The sequence below is a fragment of the Stenella coeruleoalba genome (assembly GCF_951394435.1).
Source record: "Stenella coeruleoalba genome assembly, chromosome: 6".
In the NCBI taxonomy this organism is placed as follows: Eukaryota; Metazoa; Chordata; class Mammalia; order Artiodactyla; family Delphinidae; genus Stenella; species Stenella coeruleoalba.
The window spans coordinates 85,748,640-85,772,635 of NC_137151.1; the positions used below are offsets into that span (position 1 = coordinate 85,748,640).

General features: G+C 41.0%; 1 protein-coding gene across 1 annotated transcript; it reads right to left on the reverse strand.

Moving 5' to 3' along the window:
* Positions 1-1,939: 1,939 nt before the first annotated feature.
* On the reverse strand, positions 1,940-21,096 carry CAVIN2 (caveolae associated protein 2). Its single transcript, XM_079924309.1, has 2 exons — positions 20,274-21,096; positions 1,940-9,513 (listed from the first exon to the last, which is right to left on the reverse strand). Exons 1-2 carry the CDS (start codon positions 20,754-20,756, stop codon positions 8,719-8,721), a joined length of 1,278 nt encoding a protein of 425 aa, XP_079780435.1. The 5' UTR covers positions 20,757-21,096; the 3' UTR covers positions 1,940-8,718.
* Positions 21,097-23,996: the final 2,900 nt, after the last annotated feature.

Consider the following 23,996-nt stretch of genomic DNA (forward strand, 5'->3'; position numbering starts at 1 on the left):
AAGCAGAACAGCTTGTCACTTCAGTAGGAAAAAAAATGGAATGTATGAATTTTGTGGACGCTTCAAGAGTTGCAAGTTAAGAATAGTAATGTAAATCTATTTTTTAATGTCTGGTCCCATTCAAAGAACAATGAAAGGTAGTGGAAGTCTCTTCGTCTTTTTGTACTTAGAAGAAACAGATATGAAAAATTGCTATTCTAAAGCCATAGATCAAACACTGTAGTTTAAGAACTTTAGAATGACAATAATTAGAAAGAAATGCATGTTTTATGGAAAAAAGAAATAAAGTGCTTTTTATTTCTTTGGTGTTGCTATGGAGAAAAGATGTGGTAATGCTCACAGGGTGGAACTTTATTCTTGTTCTGAAGCATAGAAAAATTCCTGACTTCAATTTAGTTTTAACTGATTTATTCTGCTTTTCTATTTTCTTCCTTCTGTTCCCCCTCCCCCCTTCCTCTTCTCCTTCTTCTTCCTCCTCCTTTTCTTTCTTCTTCTTTTTTGGTACCCTTCCTTCACATTTGTGGACATTCTGTCAAAACACTTTTGTATCTAAATAGATCACCTCCTCCAGAAGTTATTATTTAAATTTACTTTGGAGAAAAATTACTTGATTCTCTTCCAAAATAGGGACTCCTGGGGAAACCATCTGCTCTAAGAGAAGTAGGTGTTTCAGGTAGAACAATGGGTCTGATGCAGACTCTGTCCACCATTTGAAAATCCTTGAGATAATAAATAATCTGTCTTGGTTTTAGGGACGATACATTCTTGATCGCTTTGCTTATTCTTATGACTATTAAAAAAATAAAAAGCTACTCCTGTGTAGCTGAGATAAAGAATAATGTAGATCCATATTTGCAACGAAGGAAAGAGCACCAGAGAGATTAATGAGAAAAGTTAGGTGCAACAAGATCCTGATTATTTAAATATAAAGAGAAAATATACATATATATCTTTTATATTTTTTCCTGGAAGAATACATAAGAAAACTTTGACCATGGTTATCATCAGAGTAGTGTTCGGAGAAGTGGGAAAAGGCTAACTTCTTTAATTTCCATTTAAAACCTTTTTGCATCATTTGAATTCCCTTACTATGCTCCATTATGTGATAGGCAAAATTCTAACGTGGACCCAAGATTTACCACCTCCCTGGAGGACACACCATGCATAATCCCCAGATCTGTGAATATGATAGATTTTACTCTTGCGATTTTATTATGTTACATGGTGTAATTTACTTTAAGAGAGGTTATCTAGGTGGTCCTGACCTAATCACAGGAGGACCTATAAAGCCTGAGAGGGTTTTTTTGCTGCACGAAGAAGAAGCAGCAGTCAGAGATTCAAAGCACACTAAAGAATTGGATGTGCCATTGCTGGCTTGAAGTTGGAGGGGACTCCATGGTAAGGAATGTGAGTAGCCTCTAGGAGCTGAGAGCAGTCCCGGGTTGACAGTCAGCAAGGAAGTGGGGACTTCCATGCTACAACTGAATGCAGGGAACTGAATTCTGCTAACAGGAATGTGCTTGGAAGCAGATTTTCCCCAGAGCCTCCAGATGAGATATCTTGATTTCAGCCTTGTGATACAGTACATTGAACCCAGCCATGTACAGCAGGGATTATCTGGGCATTAGGATTATGGACCATTTCCCCTGACTTAATAATTGTTTAATTAAATAAAAAATCTTAGGAAGTATTATTTTAAAAAACCAACTCTTAGCGTAAGGAGACCATGTACTCGTTCAAAGTTGGATGTAAAGTTACTTTACCTAAAGTAAGTCAAATTTTCTCATTGATTTCTATTGTGTATTTTTAATTATTCATTCCTGTCTCATCCTAGCAAAGATACGATATAACAGAAAGTAGTGATATGGTTCCATGAGAGAAAAATTCCCTAAAATTCAACAAACAAACCAAAGTCCCCAAACAAAATGAATTTGAAAACTTTTGGCAAGAGAGTGACTAAACAAGCAGTTTATTCCAGGGCATATTGGAATTGCAGGAGGGAAGGGCATGTCTTTTTGGTTTGCAGTGAACCAGTGAACCCAGTACCTTCACAAGTCTTGGTATACAGTATGTGCTTAATACTTACTTGCGAATTAAAACAAATGAATGTGCTTGCTGTCAGTGTTGCGTTTTTAAAGACTATAGGTTTTCTTCCACTCAGAGTCTCCCTTCCACCATTTTGTTTCACACTTTAGAACAGAGAAATCTCCACTCTTGTGTATTCTTTACCCCCACACAACTGTACCTTGTACTGTTTAGATTCCTTCTATCTCCATTCTGGAAATTTATGGTATGTTACACAGCAGAGCTACAGGAACTCCATTAACTATCTTGTGTGACTGTTTCTCAAATAACAGTTTCCTTAAGGCTGAAGATTTATTTTTCTTGCAGATTATTTGTTCCCTCTTGCTTTGTTTCTGTAAATTCTAATTCGTTATGTAGGGGGCTCCCAGCACTTTCCCCTTGCTCAATAGATAGAAAGTTCCCAGATGGCAAAGACTCTTCTCTTGTCAGTCTTATCCACAGACCCAGCACAGGGCCTGGCACATATAGATGCCCAATAAATGTTAATAAAATGGATACCTTTATTGGGGAAATGTTTCTAGCAGATAAAAACACCCTGCAGTTATTGGTTAATTCAGGCCTAACTACTTCTGTTTAATCTCTGAAAAGTCTAGCTATAAGGTAGTTGGAAAATATCTTTTGGTCTCTGACAATAAAAAGAGTGATAGTAGAAAGAAAAAAGAGAACTAAAGAGATAATGGAAGTACACCCAAGGTACATCAGTCTTCCTTTCTCTGGTTAATTTTTGGGGCAGTCCCATAAGCTAAGATATTCCTTTTCTCCATCCATACTGAGAGGGAAGGGGTGGGCTTCCTTTTATTATGTAGGAATTGAAAATTATTGATTTAAAGTTCCTAGGACATTTGATTTTTCAAATAAGGGCACATTCCTCAGAATACACTGCCTTTCTCTGCATGTCATTGGGGTTCTGGTTACGATTAACCTGCACTGGACCTTGGAGAACACAGCTAATCCATGTGCTTCCACAGAGCTTAAAGTGGTTGCAAGCATCAAGTTTCTCCTTAACAAAGGACATCTTGCCCCTTGTGCTAAATCGGTATCAGTTTTTTTTTTTCCCCAACTCTGAGCTCTGAAGTCTCCATTTAGCATCCAGAAAATTGAGCTGTGTTCTTTTCCTTTAGTACCTCATTACTAACAATAAAGAGTTGAAGAATGGGAGTGTTGGCTGGCCATTTTGCTATGAAATACGGCAGAGCAGGGTGCAGACTTGCTTTTTGTCATCTGTAGGACCTCCAGGTTATTGATAGGAGTAGGTATTTTTCTACTGGAACATAGAAATGGAATAGTCACATTATATGCTCAGTTTACCCCAACAAAATACCAATCCCGTTGGCACCCAGGGGCTCTGCAGGTAACCCACAGGTAGGTAGTGCTGCTAATAACAGGAAGTGGTGCTATCCCGTTAGAGAACATATAACCACCTTTCAGTGTGATTGGTGACTGTCTCCTCGGTGCATTGACTATGCAGCATTAACAGGAATCGTCACAAATGCAGTAGGTGGCAAGAGAAAATTTCTTACAAGTTCCAGCAAGGGTATTTTTGCATTTTCTATTTCCCTAAGAAAAATTTTGTGCTTTTGCTCAAGGCAAATCCAATCCTGTTAGTAGCTTTCTATTCCCATGTCTGTGCCTCCAGGTGGGGAAGGAAAACCCAAGAGTGTTCACTTACAGACCAGGGGTCAGAAACTGATGGCCTGTGCCGAGGCTACAAGCCAGCAGACAGTTCCACTTGGCTCAAACAGTGATTAAAATGATTTGAGCTAGTTGCCAGAAATTAAAAGCCAGGAGATTTTCATGTAAAAAAGAAATCTGAATTTTGGCTCTTCTTAAAAGAAGTCAAAGCTTTGGCAACACCGGGCCTGACTTCTCACATGGCAAATGGAGTTGGGTGGTAGATGGCAGCTTACCACAATTCAGGGTGGCTCCTAGAATGTACCGTCGCTTTCTGGGAATTAGCAAATGCGCCACCTTCAGACTGGTGAAGGACGAAGGTGTCCCATAAGAGAGGTCACGGCCCACTTGTAACTGCCCTGCCACAGTTGCTGCCACCACCTCGAACCATGTTACTTCTATGTGAGCCCTTCAGGCATTTGAGTCTGTGACCACTGCCTAAGCCCTTGGAAGAAGCCACTGACTGCAGCATACATCCTGATGAACGAGGGCTGGCCTGGAGGGTTTTCTTTGATTGCTTGCCCACGGAAATGGAGGCACCAGCATTTGCTTGATGTACCTCCTCTTTCACCTTGAGAAGACAGCTGGACGATTTTGCAGGAATCATCTTCAAAGGCCAGGTCTCCATATCGTCACGGTTCACCTTACTTCCCAAACACCCACACGTCTCCCACCCCATGCTGATTTGCCATTTGCTCGTATTTTCAGCCTATGAGAGGATGTGTCCAGGCAGGATAAAGCAGCTTCTCCAGCATGACGCAGGAAGCTGACTCCTTTAACTTGGAGAGTTTGAGGCAGACTTCTTGTGCCATCTTTGAATTAGCTGATTCTAGTATCTATCTCTGTTGACAGCTAGCGCTTATTAAACTGTGCCCCACAGTGAACCCTGCAGCCACTGACAATAGACAGTGCCAAGGATCTGAGAAGCCCCTCTGTGGCCTCAGCAGACCCGAATAATAGTCTCTCTGTGGCTCCCCAAGAATCGTGAGCTGTTTTTTCTTAGCATTAGTATGACAATCATTAAAATCATTTACAAAGTGCAGCTCTATGTGATGCTGCATACGGCGCGGTAAAACAAAGTTAATACCATGCCATCAGAGAGCTTATAAAGTGATTTATAGTGAAGCACAGTTGGGTGATACAATTAGGAGTCCTGTTTTGGCAGTAGCATGGATTTCAGAGTGGGGTTGAGCACTGACTCTGGCACTCAATAGTTACATGAACTTGGACAAGTCTTTTAGCTCTGTGACCTTCAAGGGAAAAATAGTTAAATTGTAACATGATGAGTGAGAACTTAGAGTGGTTAAGAACTCTGGAGTTCCCTCGCTCCCCTCATCAAAACTCTCAGGTATAAAAACAGTACCTTTCTAATAGGATTCATTTGATTAAACGTGATGATGTTTGTGTCTAGCATTTGGTAGGTACACAGTACTCCTGACCATTGGCGTGCCCAGCCTGGCATAAAGTAAGATATCAGAAATGTTGTTCTCTCTCCCCCATGCTTGTGTCTTCCTGCTTTGGGCACTACGAATTTCCAGGTGGGAAGGACAGATGGTTGTACTGCTCAATAAATATTTACTGAATTGGTTTTACAGTGGAAAGTCTTTAAGAGTACGAATATCAAGCTGTCTTGCTAAAGGTGTAGCGTAATTGGGGCAGTTTGTGTGGAGAGTTAAAGATAATTTTAGAGTTGCAAATACTACAGGATAGTGCAATGGTTAAAACAAAAATAAGAAGAATGTATCTTTAATAATGTGAGTTACTGCCTGTTCCCTTTAGGAATGAGGTCCTGGCTGCAGAAGTCTCTATTTCAACACCCAGATCAAGCAGAATACAAAGGTTCAGTGCCAGTTTCATCTGAAACTTGTTTTGCAGTGTCACAGTCTTGCAGTCTTAGGAAAAGACTTGTGGTTGCTATGGAACTGTTAATAATGATTGCCACCCTTACCTCAATTCCTCATACTCCTAATCTCTAACATAAAATCACTTAGACTTGGGCTGTAGGGCAGTAAACAAACTTTTGAGCAAGAATTAACTGGGTTTGGGCATTAGTGTCTTAATGTAGGAAATGACTTTCATTATAACCTTTACTTACACTAGTGGCTTGGCTATGTCAAAGGAGCTTCTAGTTTCCTGATAGTGAACTGAAACGCAGGAGGTTGAAACCTTGTTCTTCTGCATGAGCATTGCTAAAAGCAGAAACATTCTGGGCTTTCATCTTACAATAAATGTAAGAAAAAAATATTTATTTTGTGCAGAACTGGCCTTAGTGTGGGTCTTTTATTTTCACGTATAAAAAGAAATTCAACCACGTACTAGATTCGTAAATGGAAGGAGAAAGAAGAAAATATTCCTGTTGAAATATATATGTCTATATATTTTAAAAATAAAATCTCATGGAAAAATGACATCGTTGCTCTATTTCTGTGAGATCTGTGACCTGTGTAATAGACACTTCTTGTTCCTGAATTATATTTCTAAGATAACGATCTCAGTGCTTATTAATGTATCATCTTTGGGGGAAAACTAATCCAGTTCTTGAGCTCCAGGCACATAAAGTTAGGAATGGGTTATTGGGTGGGTATGAAGAAGACTGGGGACTTTGTAGCCTCACCAGTATGCAAATATTTCAACAATAAACAGAATAACTAGTTTTCATTTCCACAACTGCTGCTCTCTCTAATCCCTACAGTATGTGTTTTCCAACAATTAGCTGGCTTAATTCTCTGTTCCATTGGTTAGGATTTTAATGTTTCAAATGAGGAACAGAGAATAAATGTCTGTCAGTCAAATCTAAAAAGATGCCTTTTTAGATAGTTTCTAGGAACAAATAACATAAGCATTTTTGAAAAGGAAATGTAAACCTTGCATTAGCTCTGGATGGCCCAACTCCTTGGCTGCAAAAAAGTAACAGCAACTTTGGAAAGGTTAAACAGGCATGTTCAGGGCCCTGAGTGAAATTTAGTCTTCTACCAACTGGATGGCACTGCAGAAGACAAAGGTGTATCTGTGTGAATAAACTGAACATACGGTTCAATACATTCATGTTTGCAGGGCTATTTAAGGTATTTTAAGGTCTGGTACAAAATAATAAAAATGTAGATGGAACTATCAGATTCGTCAAGCTGCTACAGTAAATTCAGATGCTCTCCAGAGCTGGTAAGGTGATGTCAAGAAAGTTAAACTTGAAGAATGAGACTTGGATTTCTAAATGAGATTGGGGAAAAAAGAAAGCAGAGTTAATAGGGGAAATCAAGAATAAAAAATCAACATTATGGCTACATTTGGAGGAGAGTTTAATAATCAGTTCTTTCTGTTGTTTTTAAAGTTTTCTGCCGAGAAACTGACATTATTATGTACTTTTTAGTTTTTGGTTTATTTATTCTTCTTTAACACAGCCATTGTTAGTTCAACAATCTAATATTTGGGGTACATTATTGCAAAATAAGGACACAGCTGTATCAGTTATGCCATCAATACATTTGTTAATCCTATCCCTTTTGTAAGGCAAAGCATAGTTTGTTAATACTGTTTTAGATTAGCTGTATTTGTAAGGTTAGTTCTAATGAGTGGTACACACTAAAGGTAGGGAATTTGCTCTCTGGTACAACTGTCTTTAAACTGTAATAGTTTTCTCAAAACATTACCATTCTGTAATTAAAAATAAAGCTATATTTTAGTATAATGTTAGGCAGTAGTAAAAATTACCCTGTCTGAGTAAATGTACACATACACATAAACACTAGCATGCTTTAAGAAACATATTAATATTCTGTGAAATTAATATATAAATAAAATATGACCTAGAATGAAATTACCGTTATGTACAAAAAAGGAAAACTTGACTCTTTCCCTTCCCAAACCTGTTGATTCTAACATGTTACAAACATACATTACATCCTTTGAAGTGTAAGGATTATTTCAAATTTGGAAAACATTAAAGAATAGTACGATCCAACTTCCTACAAAAGGCAGTATGTATTAATTAATTTTGAAGATTTATGTTCATTCCAATGTTAAAGAGACATCTTTTTGAACTTCCTTAGGGAAATATTTGTAATGTCTTTCATTAAGGGAAAAAATGCAGCTTTAACACAGTAAAATGTTTTTTGAGATTATTTGAAAATATTAGAAAATAAAAATATTGTGAAGATATAGCATATGATTCTAGGATAAATGAATTTCTTCAGCTTTGTTATATGAGTAAATACTTGAACTAATATCGTAAATATTTTACTTTTGAACACATGCTTTTTTCTCTTTGTCTTCATTCTCTTTGCCATTCTTTGTTTCCTGTTTCTTTTATTTTCCAACTTCTCCTTAGTTTTCTTTTTCTAATAGTCCCAACTTTTCTACATATCTTACTTCATTAGCTGAACATTATAGTCTTTCAATTTCTCCTTCATTTTCAATAAACAATGTTTTCTACTAAGTCAATAGCCAACTTTCTCTTCTACCTTTTAAGAAAAGTATTTTCTTCTTGAAATATAAAGTAGTTATCTCTTTAGCTTAAATACATATGTATATTATATATCACACACTTAAAGAATAAAGATTCACAGAATTCTATGGAAATTCAATATATTAGTGGTACGCTTATTCAGCAAGCTTATGGAATGACAAAAAATGAATCAGATTTCATGATTAGTATCTTACGTAGCCTCTGATGTTTCTGGCTTAGCCAAATTGATCAGTGATTTTTGACTGCTGCATTTCTTCTTCTGGGCAGTCTTGGAGAACTACAGAAATGGAACCTAAGAGTAAATTAGAAGTGTAGACCCTGACAGGTTGCCTTCATAGTAAATCTTGGGCACGTGTGTGCGCCTACTGTGTAGTAAATGATGACTACCTGGACAGTAACACGGTGTGAGTGGGGAGTGCTGGAGATGTACAGGAGTTTGTTTCTAGGCTCTGGTTACCCACTTAACTGAAAGCACAGGCTGGGCACAGAGCGCTGTGCCTTTAGGCGGTCTGGTCCACCTGGAGCACAGCTGGCTGCACCGGCTCCTTATCTGAGCGCTCTGCCTCGTGGGAGGTTAGCACGTAGCCTCCATCATAGCACACCTGCTGTGCCTGTTCCAAGGCCACCGACTCTTCTTCTTCATCTTCCACAATAGTCAAGTCGATGTTGCTGTCCATGGCCGAGTCACTCCCTCTTGAGGCCGCCCTCCCAGCATCCCCCTCCATGCTCTTCCCTTCCACCAGTACACTGGTGAGGGATGCTTCCGAAAGACGCTCCGCAAATGAGCTCTCCTCGTGGTCATTCGGCACCTCACTGCTAGGCATGTCTTCTGACTTGGTCTCATTTTCTGCAGGGCTTTCTCCCTCTCGGACTTTCTTTCGACCGAAAGTGAGGGGAGAGACCTTGAAGGGGGAGCTTTTCCCTGAGGATGTTTTCTGGTGATTGGAAGTGAGAGATTTCTTAATCTTCTCTCTCCTCTCTGCAGATACGATCTTTGTCCCCAGCTTGTTCATCTTTTTCTCGATGTTCTGGCGAGAAAATGCTTTCTTGAGGCTATCCACTTTCCGGAGACTGGATCTTTTTATTTTCTCTGCCCGGCTTTCTTCCATCTTTTCCTCTGCACTGTCTTCCAGGGCCTCCTCGTCATGGGGCAATTCATCATCGGACGAGAGGTCCACTGTGTGCAGAGTTTCCTCCAGGGACTTGTTCTCGTCAGCATGCTCCTCTTCCTTCCCTTCCGCTAGGCTGGAAGCTGGCTCTTTCACAAACACACTGGCAGGGATCTCATTTTCTTCCTGAAAAGACGGACAATGTAAATTTCATGTTAATAACACATTTCACAAATAGTCCTGAACTGCTGTAATTTCTGGGTATGTGTTTTTGGCATGACAGAAACCAAAGGTCTGTGGCTTTAGTTTTCTAGAATATGAAAAGTTAATTCTAAACTGATCAAGTCATTCTGCTTAGGCTGGATAAGGCCAACGGCTGCCTGTTGGGAATATTATGAGGGCATCTGGCAAGGGCTCTATCAGTGACAGGCAGGGAGGGAAGTGGGTTGTGGGTCAGACAAGACAAGGAAGCTGCCTAGATAAAGGAGCTAAAGTAAGTTACTGTGAACCCAGAGGGCCTCTCTCTCGTAACCTCAGGCTCTATTCCTGCCAAAATCCCACTGCAAAAGGGCCTGGAGGTCAAGTTAGAAGATAAAAGATGAAGACTTCCCAGTTCTCTCCCCTGCCCCATCTTTTCCTTAAGTGTCAGGCACCAGGTAAAACCTCTATCAGGTTCCCTCCCCAAGTAGAAGTCAAAAGTAAAGGCATGGTCAACCTTGGTATCTGTTTAAAAATGCATACTAATTTTTCTAATGACCTAATTTTGGAGTAAGAGAAGCAAGGGCCAGCCTTACTGGGGACCCACTCACGAAGCCTTGTGTTTAGAATGTCCTTTGTGGGCATTATAAGGAGAGATGGTATACTACGGCCATTTCTGGAGTAGTAAGGGGGAATCTTGCTGCCAGGCGTAGCTTATCAAGCCTCTCTGTTAAATAGGGCTTCCTTGGGCAGGAGTACTTCAGCCTCCACCTAGGGTAAAGAGTGAAGAGGGAAACTCAGGAATCTGTGCCCCCTCCCCTTATTCCCAGCACACTCTTTCTCCAGCTTCTGGGTGTACAATGATCTGCCTCTCCCTCTGCCTCAGGGAGCAGAGCCTGAAAACTTGCCTCCAGAGAGTGCAAAGGGGATGGTTCTCCAGAGTAGCGAAGCAGGGAGATTTGAACTCAGACAGACTTGGGTGACACAGCATAGGAATCCCTTTGATTTTTATATTTTTCTTTAAATACAGGAAAATGAGAGCCAGCTAGCAAAGTGCCTTCACATTTTCATTGGAAGAAATGGCACAGTGGAAAGAACGTGTGACAGGAGGCCTGAGTCTCAGTTCTTTCTGTACTGCTCAATGGCTCTGAGGCCTTCAGCAAATAACTTAATCTCCTTGTGTCTCAGTGTCTTCCAAATGTGAACAAGAGGATTTGACCCAGATTAGCAGCTTTCAAACTGCACTCCCAAGGGTATTAGGAGTTCTGCAAGAATGCCAAGGTGGGCCAGGCTCCAGAGCCCACTGCCAGCCGGGCTTCAAGCAGAGCCTCAATGTTACCTGATTATATTGTGGACTGCCCAGTAAACTTTCAGTTTGAAAAATAACTGGATTTAGTGAATTTAAAAGTCTGTGTGTTAAAAAGGGCTTCCCTGGTGGTGCAGTGGTTGAGAGTCTGCCTGCCGATGCAGGGGATACGGGTTCGTGCCCCGGTCTGGGAAGATCCCACATGCCGTGGAGCGGCTAGGCCTGTGAGCCATGGCCGCTGAGCCTGCGCGGCCGGAGCCTGTGCTCCGCAACAGGAAAGGTCACGACAGTGAGAGGCCTGCGTACCGCAAAAAAAAAACAAAAGTCTATGTGTTAAAAAAAATAATAATAAATTAAATAAATAAAAGCTCAAAACAAACAAACAAAAAGTCTATTTGGGAGCTAAACTTCATGCAAAGTTTATGTTAATGGTAAGAACTTCCCCTATTGTTTTGCAATTTTGATTGACTGAAAAGTCAATAAAATTGGGGTAGTGATCAAAAATATGTTCTAAGTGTATACCTGTATACTTTCAACTTCTCACTACAAAGACTAAGTGAACAATGTTTTAATATAGAGAAACTTAAAAATCCCTCTCCTTATTAATCACCAAATAGTATAATTACAATACTCTCTGAAAAGATACAGCCCCATGTCCCCCGCTTACACACACATACTCGTAACAGAGTATGAGTTCCATAAATTGGTTAGAAACAAAGTCTTGGGTAGAGTACAAAGCAGCACGTCTGGTTAAATAGAATCCTTGGTAGAGTTAAGAAATCCCAAATTCTGTTTCCCAAAGCTTACTCCCATTTTGAATATCACAGAATGTCAGAAACACAGTATAAAAGATAAAGTAAAAACTTGAAATTTGCACGGGATTCCCACGAATAACTTATGACACGGACCTTTACAGAGAGCAACTCTGCCACGCTTCAAGTCTTGACTTGCCTCTTTTTCGTTGGCGTGTATTCCCTATGAGGGTGGGAACTTGTGTCTCTTGTTCACTGTTAAGCCCGTGACTAGAGTAGTTCCCGACAGCTCAGCAGTTATTTGTTGAATGAGTGCATGTTGAGGAGGCTTTCTAAGACAGCCCTGAGGGTGGCTAGAGTGGAGACTGCCCCTGTGTCGGGCGCTGCAAAAGAATGGACTTAGTTCTGTGTCTAGAAGGACATTTGCTGACTGCTGCTGCCACTGGGAAAAGAGGAGAACCAGGCCTAAGGGGCTCAGCAGTTTCCATTTTTAAGGAAGGATTTTATTCTCAGTGGATGAGCATTACTAAAAGAGGGGCAGACTGCAGAAATAGCTAGGGCTCTGATGTTTAGTCCAGAAGCAAAATTACTTCTGGGGTTTGACAAGAGGGTTGGGAAGGTTTGACAGGAGTTGCTTGCAGGAAAGGAAGAAACCAAGAGCTCAGTAAAACGTTATTAAAAGTCCTCAGTAAAGGGCTTCCCTGGTGGTGCAGTGGTTGAGAGTCCGCCTGCTGATGCAGGGGACACGGGTTCGTGCCCCGGTCCGGGAAGATCCCACATGCCGCAGAGCGGCTGGGCCCATGAGCCATGGCCGCTGAGCCTGGATGTCCGGAGCCTGTGCTCTGCAATGGGAGAGGCCACAACAGTGAGAGGCCTGCGTACCGCAAAAAAAAAAAAAAAAATCCTCAGTAAAGAAGGCAGAAAGTCAGGTGGAAAATTAAAAATAAGCCTTGGTTACTAGAGGAGAGGTACATTTTGTGTAGTATAATCTCAGGTTAATCAAAGGTTTACCTTTGATTACTGATTACCCTTATAACTTCCCTTTCTTCAACCTCAACAAAAAATGTCCATATTAACTGTACTTCTAAAAGAATTAAACCAATAATATTGCATTTTTAATGCAGTGTAAATTTTATTGTTAAAACAGCACAGTTACTGTTGAGTCTTAGACTCTTGTCTCTCTCACTATGTGTCCTTTGAGGACAGGTTTGGGAAAAGTGCATTATCAGGTGAATCAGAAGTGATCTGTTGGTAGATCACACCGCATACATGAGGGCAGTCGAGAGATGGCGGGAAACCCAATTGAGCTCTTTCAGACAATGTTGGGGAAATTTATATAAGAACTCTTTGATGCCAACTATGAAAATAAACCCAGCAGGAACAGACATAATCCAGAATGAGTTGGATGTGTCTTAATACAACTGGAAACAAGTGCGATATGCCTTTTTGGCCAACTGCTATGCTTCTGCTGTCATTTTTATTAATCAAGCAGTATTTTGGGTTATGTCTACTGGACAGTGTTTATTTTGTGACTTCTTATAGTTCTACTCTGAAGGTAAGCAAGCCCTTTCCCTTCACATAGAAATTTGTGAATGTCCAAGTACATGTGGGAATTACATTTCCAAAATGTTTGTTTAGAAGCAGAAAAATGCTGACACTCTTCAAAATCTCTATTCTTTAGTAAAATGTAGACATGGCATTTGACTATAAAGGAACGATTATAGTGGTGGAAATTCAACTTGAACTTCAGACAGTGGCTCCTCTGTAACTGCAGTGTCCCCCAGGTGTCCAGTCTTACTTGCTCATGTGTCCTCCTTCAGTCCAATTACACATACCTTATGGAAACACTTGATATTTCACCTGCCTACAGGTGAGGTGATACTTCTGCCTTCAGCCTCCTGTTGTAATGTTTTTGATCTGCTTTCTCTTACAGATTCTAAGACTGATGGCTCTTTCAAGGGGGAGGATCAAATATACATCCTCAATTCCGTCACCACTTAACTATGCTAGTTACCCATGTATCCACTTGGGGTTTGTAACTCCTTAACATGGCATTAAGAATCCCTTGTGAGTTGCATTGCTTCCTTGGAGAGTTGTACCCAGGAGAGGCCCCCAGCTGCAGCTGACTATTTGCCCTATAGAGTTTTTTTTTAAGTTTTTTTAACATCTTTATTGGAGTATAATTGCTTTACAATGGTGTGTCAGTTTCTGCTTTGTAACAAAGTGAATCAGCTATACATATACATATGTTCCCATATCTCTTCCCTCTTGCGTCTCCCTCCCTCCCACCCTCCCTATCCCACCCCTCCAGGTGGTCACAAAGCACCGAGCTGATCTCCCTGTGCTATGCGGCTGCTTCCCACTAGCTATCTATTTTACGTTTGGTAGTGTATATATGTCCATGCCTCTTTCTCCAGATTTATTTTCAAAAAGGTACGTAGCCCCACCGATGCAGCTGCTCCTGGTTCTGACCTTTCACAAGGACCCTTAGGGGTTTTTAAAAGGAAGGGAGGGCTTCCCTGGTGGCGCAGTGGTTGAGAGTCCGCCTGCCGATGCGGGGGACGCGGGTTCGTGCCCCGGTCCGGGAAGATCCCACATGCCGCGGAGCGGCTGGGCCCGTGAGCCATGGCCGCTGAGCCTGCGCGTCCGGAGCCTGTGCTCCGCAATGGGAGAGGCCACAACAGTGAGAGGCCCACGTACCGCAAAAAAAAAAAAAAAAAGTGAAGGGAGAATTAATCAGTACACTTCTAACATACATGAATGATATGCTTGCACCATAAAAGAGACAAGGAATGGGAAGAACTCTTGAGAAAGTGGCATTTTTTCCTTGCACTTTCGCTTGTTTGCCGTTTATACTGATTCTTGTGACTAACAGTCTCAAGTCTTGCGTGCAGATATCAACACAGAGAAACTGGCCAACATGCTGGGTACTTCTTGGGTTGATGCTCATGGAAGCAAATCTTCTTTGCACATAGATACACACACTTTAAAAGAGGAGACTCTATGACTAGCATTAGAAAAGGAAGCTACAGTAAGTCATTTAAAAGCTTGAACAGGCAGTTTGCTCTCCTGTCACTAACTTATCATCCCCGTTGTTAGAAGAAAATAACGAAGGCTGTTACATTCCCACAGGGATGTGGTGGCATGGTAGAGGGATATGAGGACCATAAATTTGTGTCCGTGGAATGTTTTATCCAATAATCTCTAAATACTAGTTATGAAAATGGAACTGTGCTCACCTGACATTCTGATTTATGGGTCTCTTTTACACATTGATGGTTTTCTCCAGTTTGTGTTTCTGAGGTATAGATTGCCAAGTGGATAAAGCCATTGATTAGAAATGTACCCCTAAGGCAGCTGTTGGTGGAATCAGCAAGTCGTAAGAATAAAATGCATTAGTTATAATCCCTGAGCAGTCTTTCACATTCCCGAGGATTTAAAAGTTTCATTATTTTCCAGTGTTACAGAGGGTTCAGTTCTTTTTTAAGATCACACTGCTTAGGTGTTCTTTGTTGCATACACACAAAAAACACAAAACGAAACAAAAAACAAACCACACTGAATTATTTAAAAGCTATTGTAGAAAACCCAGTAAATATGAACTTTGCCATAGTGGGATTATAGTGTTTATTTTCACTCATTTCATAATTCAACTGTATAATTTCTATTATTAATAAAATGAAACCTTGCTAGTCACTTTGTTTCTCAGGGCCTCTGCTCCTTTGATATAAAATGAGGTTAACCTAAATGATTGTTGAGGTGCTTTCCAGCTCTAAAATACTTGATTCTGTGATATTAACCTAAATCCCATGAAAACTAGTCTAACAGATTGCAAAAGTGATCTCACAGTGTACAAATGCCAAACATGCTTTGTTTCATGCAAGAATCAAAACTGTAGGACCTGAGTTGCATTGGCGAACACTTTTCATGTGTTCAATTCAAACAGATATGGGTTACAAAACAACAGAAGGGGCAACATTCACCTGGAAGGGCTGCATCTGAGATAGAGTCTCGTTTTGTAATTTGTGAGAGAAGTAATGATTCTTTTGAAGAAATACCGACAATAATCAGTTATTCATTTAAAGTGCCTGAGGCAGTGCTGACATTCAATAAGTGTAAATAGTAACAATAAGAACTAGTATTTTGTTTATCTCATAAACTAAAGGGCACCGGATAAGTAGCACATCAAAACCAGTATCCCATTATGGGAATATTAATCAATGTGATACAAACATCGTGAGCTGTCATATAAAGGTGACTGTGGTTATCTATATGCCCATTTCTTCTAAGTCTGTACTAATTTAGCAATTTTCAGAGCAGTGGCTTTGGATAAATACAGTCTTTAAAAAAATTAATTTAAAAATAGTCTGAAGATGTTATACTTTTAGCACCTTTCTAAAATTCTGTTCTCATCAAAGGAACCCAAATGATGAATATTAGAACACATGTATAGGCTTGATTCTCCATGAATGTAGCCACAGCAAACATCTAACTTCTACTCTTTTCACCCAGTTTCACAATTTCATGTGGATGAAAGTGTAAACTGTCCATGAGTACTCTCATTTTGTTCCCTGGATTTGAAATCATTCTGAAACTGCTTTGTCAAGTAATCATTACTAGAACTTTAAGAGGCCTTAAGTGGGCATCACACCCTCAGTGCCAGTTACCTGTGAAATTCTAGTCTCTTCAATCAACAGAGAAAACTTCCTCTTAACTGTAAATTCACTGATTTTTGTACAAATTTTATTTTTAGTAAAAGATACATATGCACTTACAGGCAAAGAATTAGTCTTATTGGTCTTTAGCATTTTCTTTTTGATCAGCAACCTCTCTGAGTCTTATTATCATTTATACTGGCTCCTGTTACAGTATTTTGAATTCAAACATTGATCTTAAGCCATTATTTAAAAAAAATATTAAAAGGGAAGCTGCTAAGTTTAACAAGGATTTTACAATTTATTTTATTGCTCAAAAGGAGATGAATTTTCTCCAGTTTTAGATTCTACTGGTTATAATTTGAAGTAATTGCTAAGACATGAGAGGCTTAAGAGCTACAACAATGTTGTAAGTTTAGCACAGAATTAAATAAATAAATGACATATTTTAAACAGGACAAATTTCAGAATTAAAAAAAATGCTAATGTGTATCTAGTGTTACTAGCATCTAGTAGATCAACCAACCAACCAACCAACCAACCAACCAACCAACCAAAAAGCACCTGCAGATTTTGGAAAACACAACAGGACTTTACAAACTGGAAACATAATCTTCTAAACACTATAGGAGTGAATATGATCCAGTCAGGTGACAGATTTTCGTTCTTCAATCTCCTATTTTTACATTAATTCTTTTTGTCTTAAACTAGAAAACCAGTGGATTTAGTAAGGGAAAGTCTAGCATAGGGGTCCAAGTGGACTGAAAGTGACAAACAACTTAGAGACCTGGTACATTATCCGCCCTCCTCACTCTGCAGGTCTAGAAAACATCTACCCTGTGCCCCACTGTGAAGACTGTGCTGCTACTAGAAAGGTCTATTTAGAGTAGGCCCTTTGGGCAGAGTCCTGTGCTTTTAAAGGGCTTTGCTTTCCTTTGCTCTGGGAGTGATGTAATATTGATTTCAACTCGGTAGTTATCATACAATGTATGGCAGGGAGTGGGAGTGTGTGTGTGTGTGTGTGTGTGTGTGTGTGTGTGTGTGTGTGTGTTTAGCTTTTAATAAATCCCAAATAAAAAAAGCAAAAGCATAGCTGTTTGAAGATCCTGGGCAGGGTGAGATCAGTTTTTACTAAAAAGCCATATTTCTAACCAAGCACAAGTATAGCCTCCTCTCCATGCAAATGCATTGCAGATCCACCCAGGAAGAGCTTCAGTTCTTTGAGCTTACACCACGACAGTCGCTAACCATTTAAAATATGTTATTCCATTTATTCCTCACCCTATGCAAGAGATATGAGGGAAGAAGCATTAATGTTTAAGAGCGCACACTTTGGAGTCAATTAAATATGAGTTGAAATCCCAGCTTCACCACTGCCTACTAAATAGTTTCAGACAAGATATAAGTATCTCTGAATCTCAGCATCCTCATCTGTAAATTGGTGCAGTTGAGATAAACTACAGAAATATACTTAGCAGAGTATGCAGGGCTTATTAAGAGCTCAAAATACTTTTACTCTTTCAAATATTAATAAGGTGTACAGATGAGGAAACAAAAGCTTGGAAAAGCTACACAATGTGCACCAGATCACATAACTGGCAAGTGGTGAAACTAGGATTTGAACCAGTGTCTGTATGACAAAATTTATCTTTTCTCAACCCCTATACTGGACCACTCTCTAACACAAGTTATTATTATATCCATTGGCATAATGGATATAATATAATAATTATAATGGATATAATAATTTACTACCCTAGAAACCCCTACTTTAAGAAGGATCAAGAGAAAGAGCAACTTTTCCACTGAGGGACTTCATTTGTATTTGTTTTTTCAGAATAGTCATCTTGCAACATCTTGAGAGTGGATATTTCTGATATCCTTTAGGCTAATAAAAGATCTTACATTACATGACTTAAGAAAGGTCCAATTCCTTGCCCCTCTAATTCTCTGTCTCCTAAACTGCTCTTTCAAAAAAGTCCTTGGGGGCTGCTTGCTAAGCGGCCCTGAATGGAGCCTGAACACATTGCTTTGGATTCTTTTAGCTTCTACCTTGGTCTTGAGCCCCTGTTTCACCTTGTCCTCACTATATGGAGAATTCCTACCGTTTCTGGCTGTAATTTCACACCTGTCAATCCAATGTGACAAAACAGGAGACCATGGCAGGGCTTCAGCAGCAGCCTGTGTCTTTAAGTTCCCAACAGTTGTTTTTTTTAAATGTCAGATTTACAGTTCTCTTGAAATTTTTAGTCACGTATCTTCTCCATCCCTCTCCCCAACACCTACAGAATATCCTCCTTGGCAAAACAAAACAAAACCTGATCCCAACATACTGTGACTTTCCTCTACTACATAAATAATTTTTTGTTTTTCCTCCTTAACTGAGGGACAGGACAAGAGAGAATCTCTCTGATTCATACTGGAAGGAGGGAAGTTTCCTTTGATGACTCAGATTTAAACAGGTCTGTATATATTTGGTTTTGTTTGGAGATCAGTGTTTAATTTATAAATGCCTTGAGAGTTGAGATTTATAATATCTTTTAGGCTAATAAAGTTAGGATCTTATATGGCTTAAGAAAGGCGCAGTTACCATATCTCTTTTCAGCTCGTCTGGTTCATGAAAAGCTATTCCATTTGCATTAAAAGCTAAAAAATTTCCGGTCTGCAACAGACTGCAAGGTATAGAAGGACATCAGCTGCCTGAAGCTTTACAACATCAAGTGCAATGTGGGGGGACAAAAAAGCAGCGAGATGAGTCTTTCCTTTTATGGAGGAAGGAGGCTTAAGTTCTAAATTGGCAGAGCAGATTCATTTAGAAAAAGAAGGCTCCCTCCGTTTAAGTTCCAATTTCTAAATCTCTTTGGGGAGATGAAGGCTCTTCTTGTGTGCCTTTCACAATCAAACATTTGGTTATAGCCTCTCCCCTCCGTGGCTCTGAAATCCTCTCCTATTCACGTGGTCACAATGAGACAGCCCTGGGGCAGGGATGGCAATTGCTTCCTGGGCTCTGTGCTGGCTGGGCTCCACTGGGCGGAAGGGCTTCCAGCGTTAGGCAGGGCTGCCCTTGGATTCACAAACGCCCACCACGTGGCGGAACAACAGTCCCACGCAATCTCCCTGTCCCCAAAGAGCCTCTTGCTACATTAATTGCATCATTGATGCATTACAAAAATTAAGTGGCCTTTTCATTCCAAGGCAACCATTTGAAGGAGAAAATATCCTAGGCTAGCCTTTGTAACTGTAACTGATAACACTGCTTTTGTTTTACTTTACAGTTGTGGTCTCTCTGAGCAAGGAGAAGCGTATCTAGTGTGTCTGTAGAGTAATGCTCTATAGTTTCAGTGCATTTGCTAGAAAAAAAGCTCAACAAGATTGCTTTAGCCAAGAGTCTCAAAAGTAGAAGGCTAGTTCATCTCTAATGGAATCAATCTTCAATACTTGGTTAGTCCCCAAAACACTGGTGACCTTTGGACAAAGGGAGGCTTTAAAAAGTTATGAATTTGACTTGATTAAAAAACAAAACAGAAAACTCACATGATCATCTCATTTCCACAAAGAGTTAATAAACAGCCAGTGAATTAATTTGCCTGTCCAGCTAACAGCTGCAGTCAGAGCCCCACGTTCACAATGCAAAGAGACAAGTGAATCTAACTAGTGTGCCTGCACCTGCTCACCTTCCCAACCTGTATGGAGGTGCTCCTGACAAATGACCCCGACCTGCTAACTCCTGAGGCCCCTGTCTTGGGTTTAGGCTGCAGTGACCTGGGGAATTCCCAGCCCTCTGTGTAGATTTCACATGCACCTGCTGAAGGGGGCGGGGACAGTGCCTCGTGTGTGTGTGTGTGTGTGTGTGTGCGTGTGTGCACCTGCTGAAGGCGGCGGGGACAGTTCCTCGTGTGTGTGCGTGTGTGTGTGTGTGTGAGAGAGAGAGATCCCTGACAGGCAGGACAGATGTACAAATGGCTGTGAGAGCCAGGCGACTGAGATCATGGATGCAGAGTCCCAGCTGGGTGGGCGGAGAGTAGGGGCACTGACCTGGAAGATGAGCACCTTGAAATGGTTGCGCCTGAGGAGCTGGGCGTGGTTGTTCTCTAGCCGCTTCACTTGCACGCACTGCCTCTCCAAGCGCTCCCTGACGGCGCGCGTGTGGGCGCTGACCTTGCGGGACTTCTCCAGCAGCTTGCTCACCGTGTTGCTGGTGGAGGCCTGGTACTTGGAGAGCTTGGTGAGGTCATTCTGGATGCCCTTCACGGAGCCCTCCAGGCTTATCTGCCGCTGCTCCATCTTGTGCTGGTTCTCCTGCACGGCGTCCAGCATGTTCACCAGCTTGTCCAGGAGCGTGAGTACTGTGACGGCGTTCACCTGTGAGTTGTCCCGGATGGCCTCCTCCGTGCTCCCCGGGTTCAGGCTGGGGCTCGGCGTGGAGGAGGGCACCGGGCTGGAGCTGCCTGGCTTCTCCTGCCGCATGTCAGGACCCGGGTGCTGGAACTTTTCGGCTTGCGCAGCGTCCTCCCCCATAGCTGGACAGGTGGGAACGTCCTTCTGGCTCCGGCGAGAAAGACGGTGGACAGGGGTGCAGAGCGTGGCCCTCTGGTTTGAGCTCAGAGCACCGCTCTTTGGGACTGGCAGACAGAGGTTCAGACAGGCAACAACTGGCTACACTGATGAGGGAAACTGCATTCCAGCTGCTCTTAAAAGACCTACTCCACCCAGTGGGAGGCGAAGGATACAGAACTGAGAACCACTCAGGGTTTAGAGGCATATGCACACACTTCCTAACCGCGTACTCCTCGGCACAGGTCACTTTCCTGCAGTTTAGCTTTTCTTTCCTGTGCCTCTTCCCTTTTAAAAATAAGTTCAATGTCATATTTCACTCATGACTTCATCTAGAGGCGGAGAAGAACACTCTAATTTGGCCCAGCTCCACAGTCTCCAATTGGCTAAAGCTAGTAAACTTTTCTCTGGCTGCTATGCTGCGTATGCTACAGAGTGCCCGTTTGTTTGTTTTTTTTTTTTCCTGGATACAAGTTATTCTAACGGAAAGTATTGTTTGCCTTTGCCCTAGAACAGACTGATGGGCTGCAGAACGCCTGGTGTCCTAATGGAAGGGGCCAAGTTTAAAGGGTACTTGCAGTCAAGTTTGTAGTGTTACTTTTTAATTTCCAAAGGGATAGAAGTAACATAATGACAAGGAAAACAGCCCAGTTCTTACTCTTGCAATTGGTGATGCAAGATAAGATGAAAGAGATTGAAATTCAGGGATGTTAAGACGTGCGATGCTGTTACAGTTATCAGGTAATAGATGGAAATTTTTTGAATGACCACTTTAAAAATAGAGTTTCTTTTGAGAAGTAAAATTGACATAGGAAAAGCCAAAAAAAAAAAAAAGAAGAAAATTATGGTTTCTTTAAGAACTTACCATGCTGATTTGTTTTAACTAATTTTGAATCAGGGCTGAGAGATTTTCTCAAATGCCCATCTCTGCAAGGCATTTATTGACACGTGCCCAGAAGTGTGACTCTCGGGCAGGTTGAGCTGGAGTTTCTGAAGTGCTTCTAATGTTTGACATTTCCAAATTCCTGCTCAGTGAAGTGGCACACCTGTTCTAAAATGTGGCCCTCCTCAGCTAAGCCCTTGGGACTTGGGGCTTATTTCCTAAAACGACTTTACATGCTTGAATTGGTTTTAAATGTATCCAGCCTTTGAAAGTGCTTTCAGCAGGAAGTTTGTAAAAGGCCTTCAACGTACAATTTTAAGAAGAACAAATACCAGCTCATTTGGGGTCAGGGTTGATAACGGAAAAAGTGCCATTCTTCAACAGCAAAATGTACATGTGAGCCAATCAATCATGAGGTCATTCGTTGTCACATTTATTGAATTTGTGAGTCCCCACTCTCTGTTCGGTTCTATATTTGATGAGCTATCTAGAGGATACTAATAAAGTGTGATCTAAGACCCTGCCCTCAGTGCATATGCCTGCTAGTTAGGGAGATGAATCAAAGATTTTACAGAGGCCCCCAATTTTCCTTAGATAATTGGTACCCCCCAAACCCACTTAAAGTGAATCTTTTCAAAATAGGGAGAAAAGAAGTAAAAACATTTGGTTGAGAAAATATCTTTTAAAAATGTAAGAAAATTATTAAAATGGATTTACCTTACATTTAACAAAATTTAGTTGGTCGGTGATGTGTTAAACATTAGAACAAAGGATGAATCAAGTGTTAATTCTGAGAAGCATAATTTTCTAACAAAATTATATGGTATCATGACACAGTATCCATTTTACATTTGACTTCTATGGGCAAATAGAAGTCATTATTACAAAAATATTTGAGGGCTTCATCAGTTTTCCAAGAGCCTCTCTTAAATTTTGACATTCCAATCATTCCCTTTTGAGGCACTTATTGTGCCATCATCTGTGTGGATATTTTCTTCTTTAAATGTTAAGTATTCCAGCTGCAGATTCTCATTTCCCAGAAGAGTTGCCCACGATTCAAGGGCTTCTCTAACATTACCTTCATCAACTTCATGATTTCTTAACATATTTTGAAAGATTTGCAATTTCACACTATAATCACTTTGCCCTGATTTTGCATTGATTTGCACTGATTTTGCATTGCATTGTTGGCTATTGTATAATCAGTTAGATGAATAGAGACATTAAAGACACGGGATGAGGTGGGAAAAGGAGAGAGGCTAGTTGTTAAACAGGAAGAAAGGTTTGCATGTGGCTTATTTATTTTTTAAAATTAATTGTGAATAACACAAGTAACTTAACAGTTGTCTATTGCTGTGTAACAAACCAGTCTGAAATTCAGTGGCTGAAAACAACAGTCATGAATTTTATCTACTCATGATTCTGGGCTTGGCTAGGCAGGGCTTAGGTGGAATGGGTCATCTCTGCTAGGAATGTTCATATAGGAATCTGAGATGGTCTCAATCACATGTCTGGCTCCTTAGCTGGGATGACTAGAATCCTGGGATTTCTCTGTCCTCCATCTTTAAGCCTCCAGGGACTCTCACTCTGATCTCTCTAGTAGGGGAGTCACACTTCTTTGCCTGGTACCTCAGGGTTCCCAAGAAGTGGAAGCAAAAGCTGCAGGATCTCGTAAGGTTAGGCTCTGGGACTCTGTCCCCTTGTCACTTTCATCACATTCTGTTGGGCTAAGCAGGTCAGTCGGTTTCAAAGGGACAAGAAATAGACTTCACGTCTTTAGGGGAGGAGCAGCAAAGTCCCATGATAAAGGGTGAGCAGCATGGCAGAGATTGCTGTAGCCATCTTTGGAGAAAATCTACCTCAGCATGAATATATTTTTCTTTCAAAAGACTATTACAGGGCTTCCCTGGTGGCGCAGTGGTTGAGAGTCCGCCTGCCCATGCAGGGGACACGGGTTCGTGCCCCGGTCCGGGAAGATCCCACATGCCGCGGAGCGGCTGGGCCCGTGAGCCATGGCCGCTGAGCCTGCGCATCCGGAGCCTGTGCTCCGCAACGGGAGAGGCCACAACAGTGAGAGGCCCGCGTACGGCAAAAAAAAAAAAAAAAAAAAGACTATTACAGATAAAGCTGAAGACCCTATCAATCACCATTTTCATTCCATTCCCTTTCACCTTTTGTCAGAAGTAATCATTTTTATGGATTTGGAATACATCTTTGGAAATTATATTTATAAGCGATCAATGCATTAGTGAATAGTTTCATGTTGTGTTGTAATTTGCTTTGTTGCACACCCTTATGGGATCCGTGAGGAGCTGTATAAT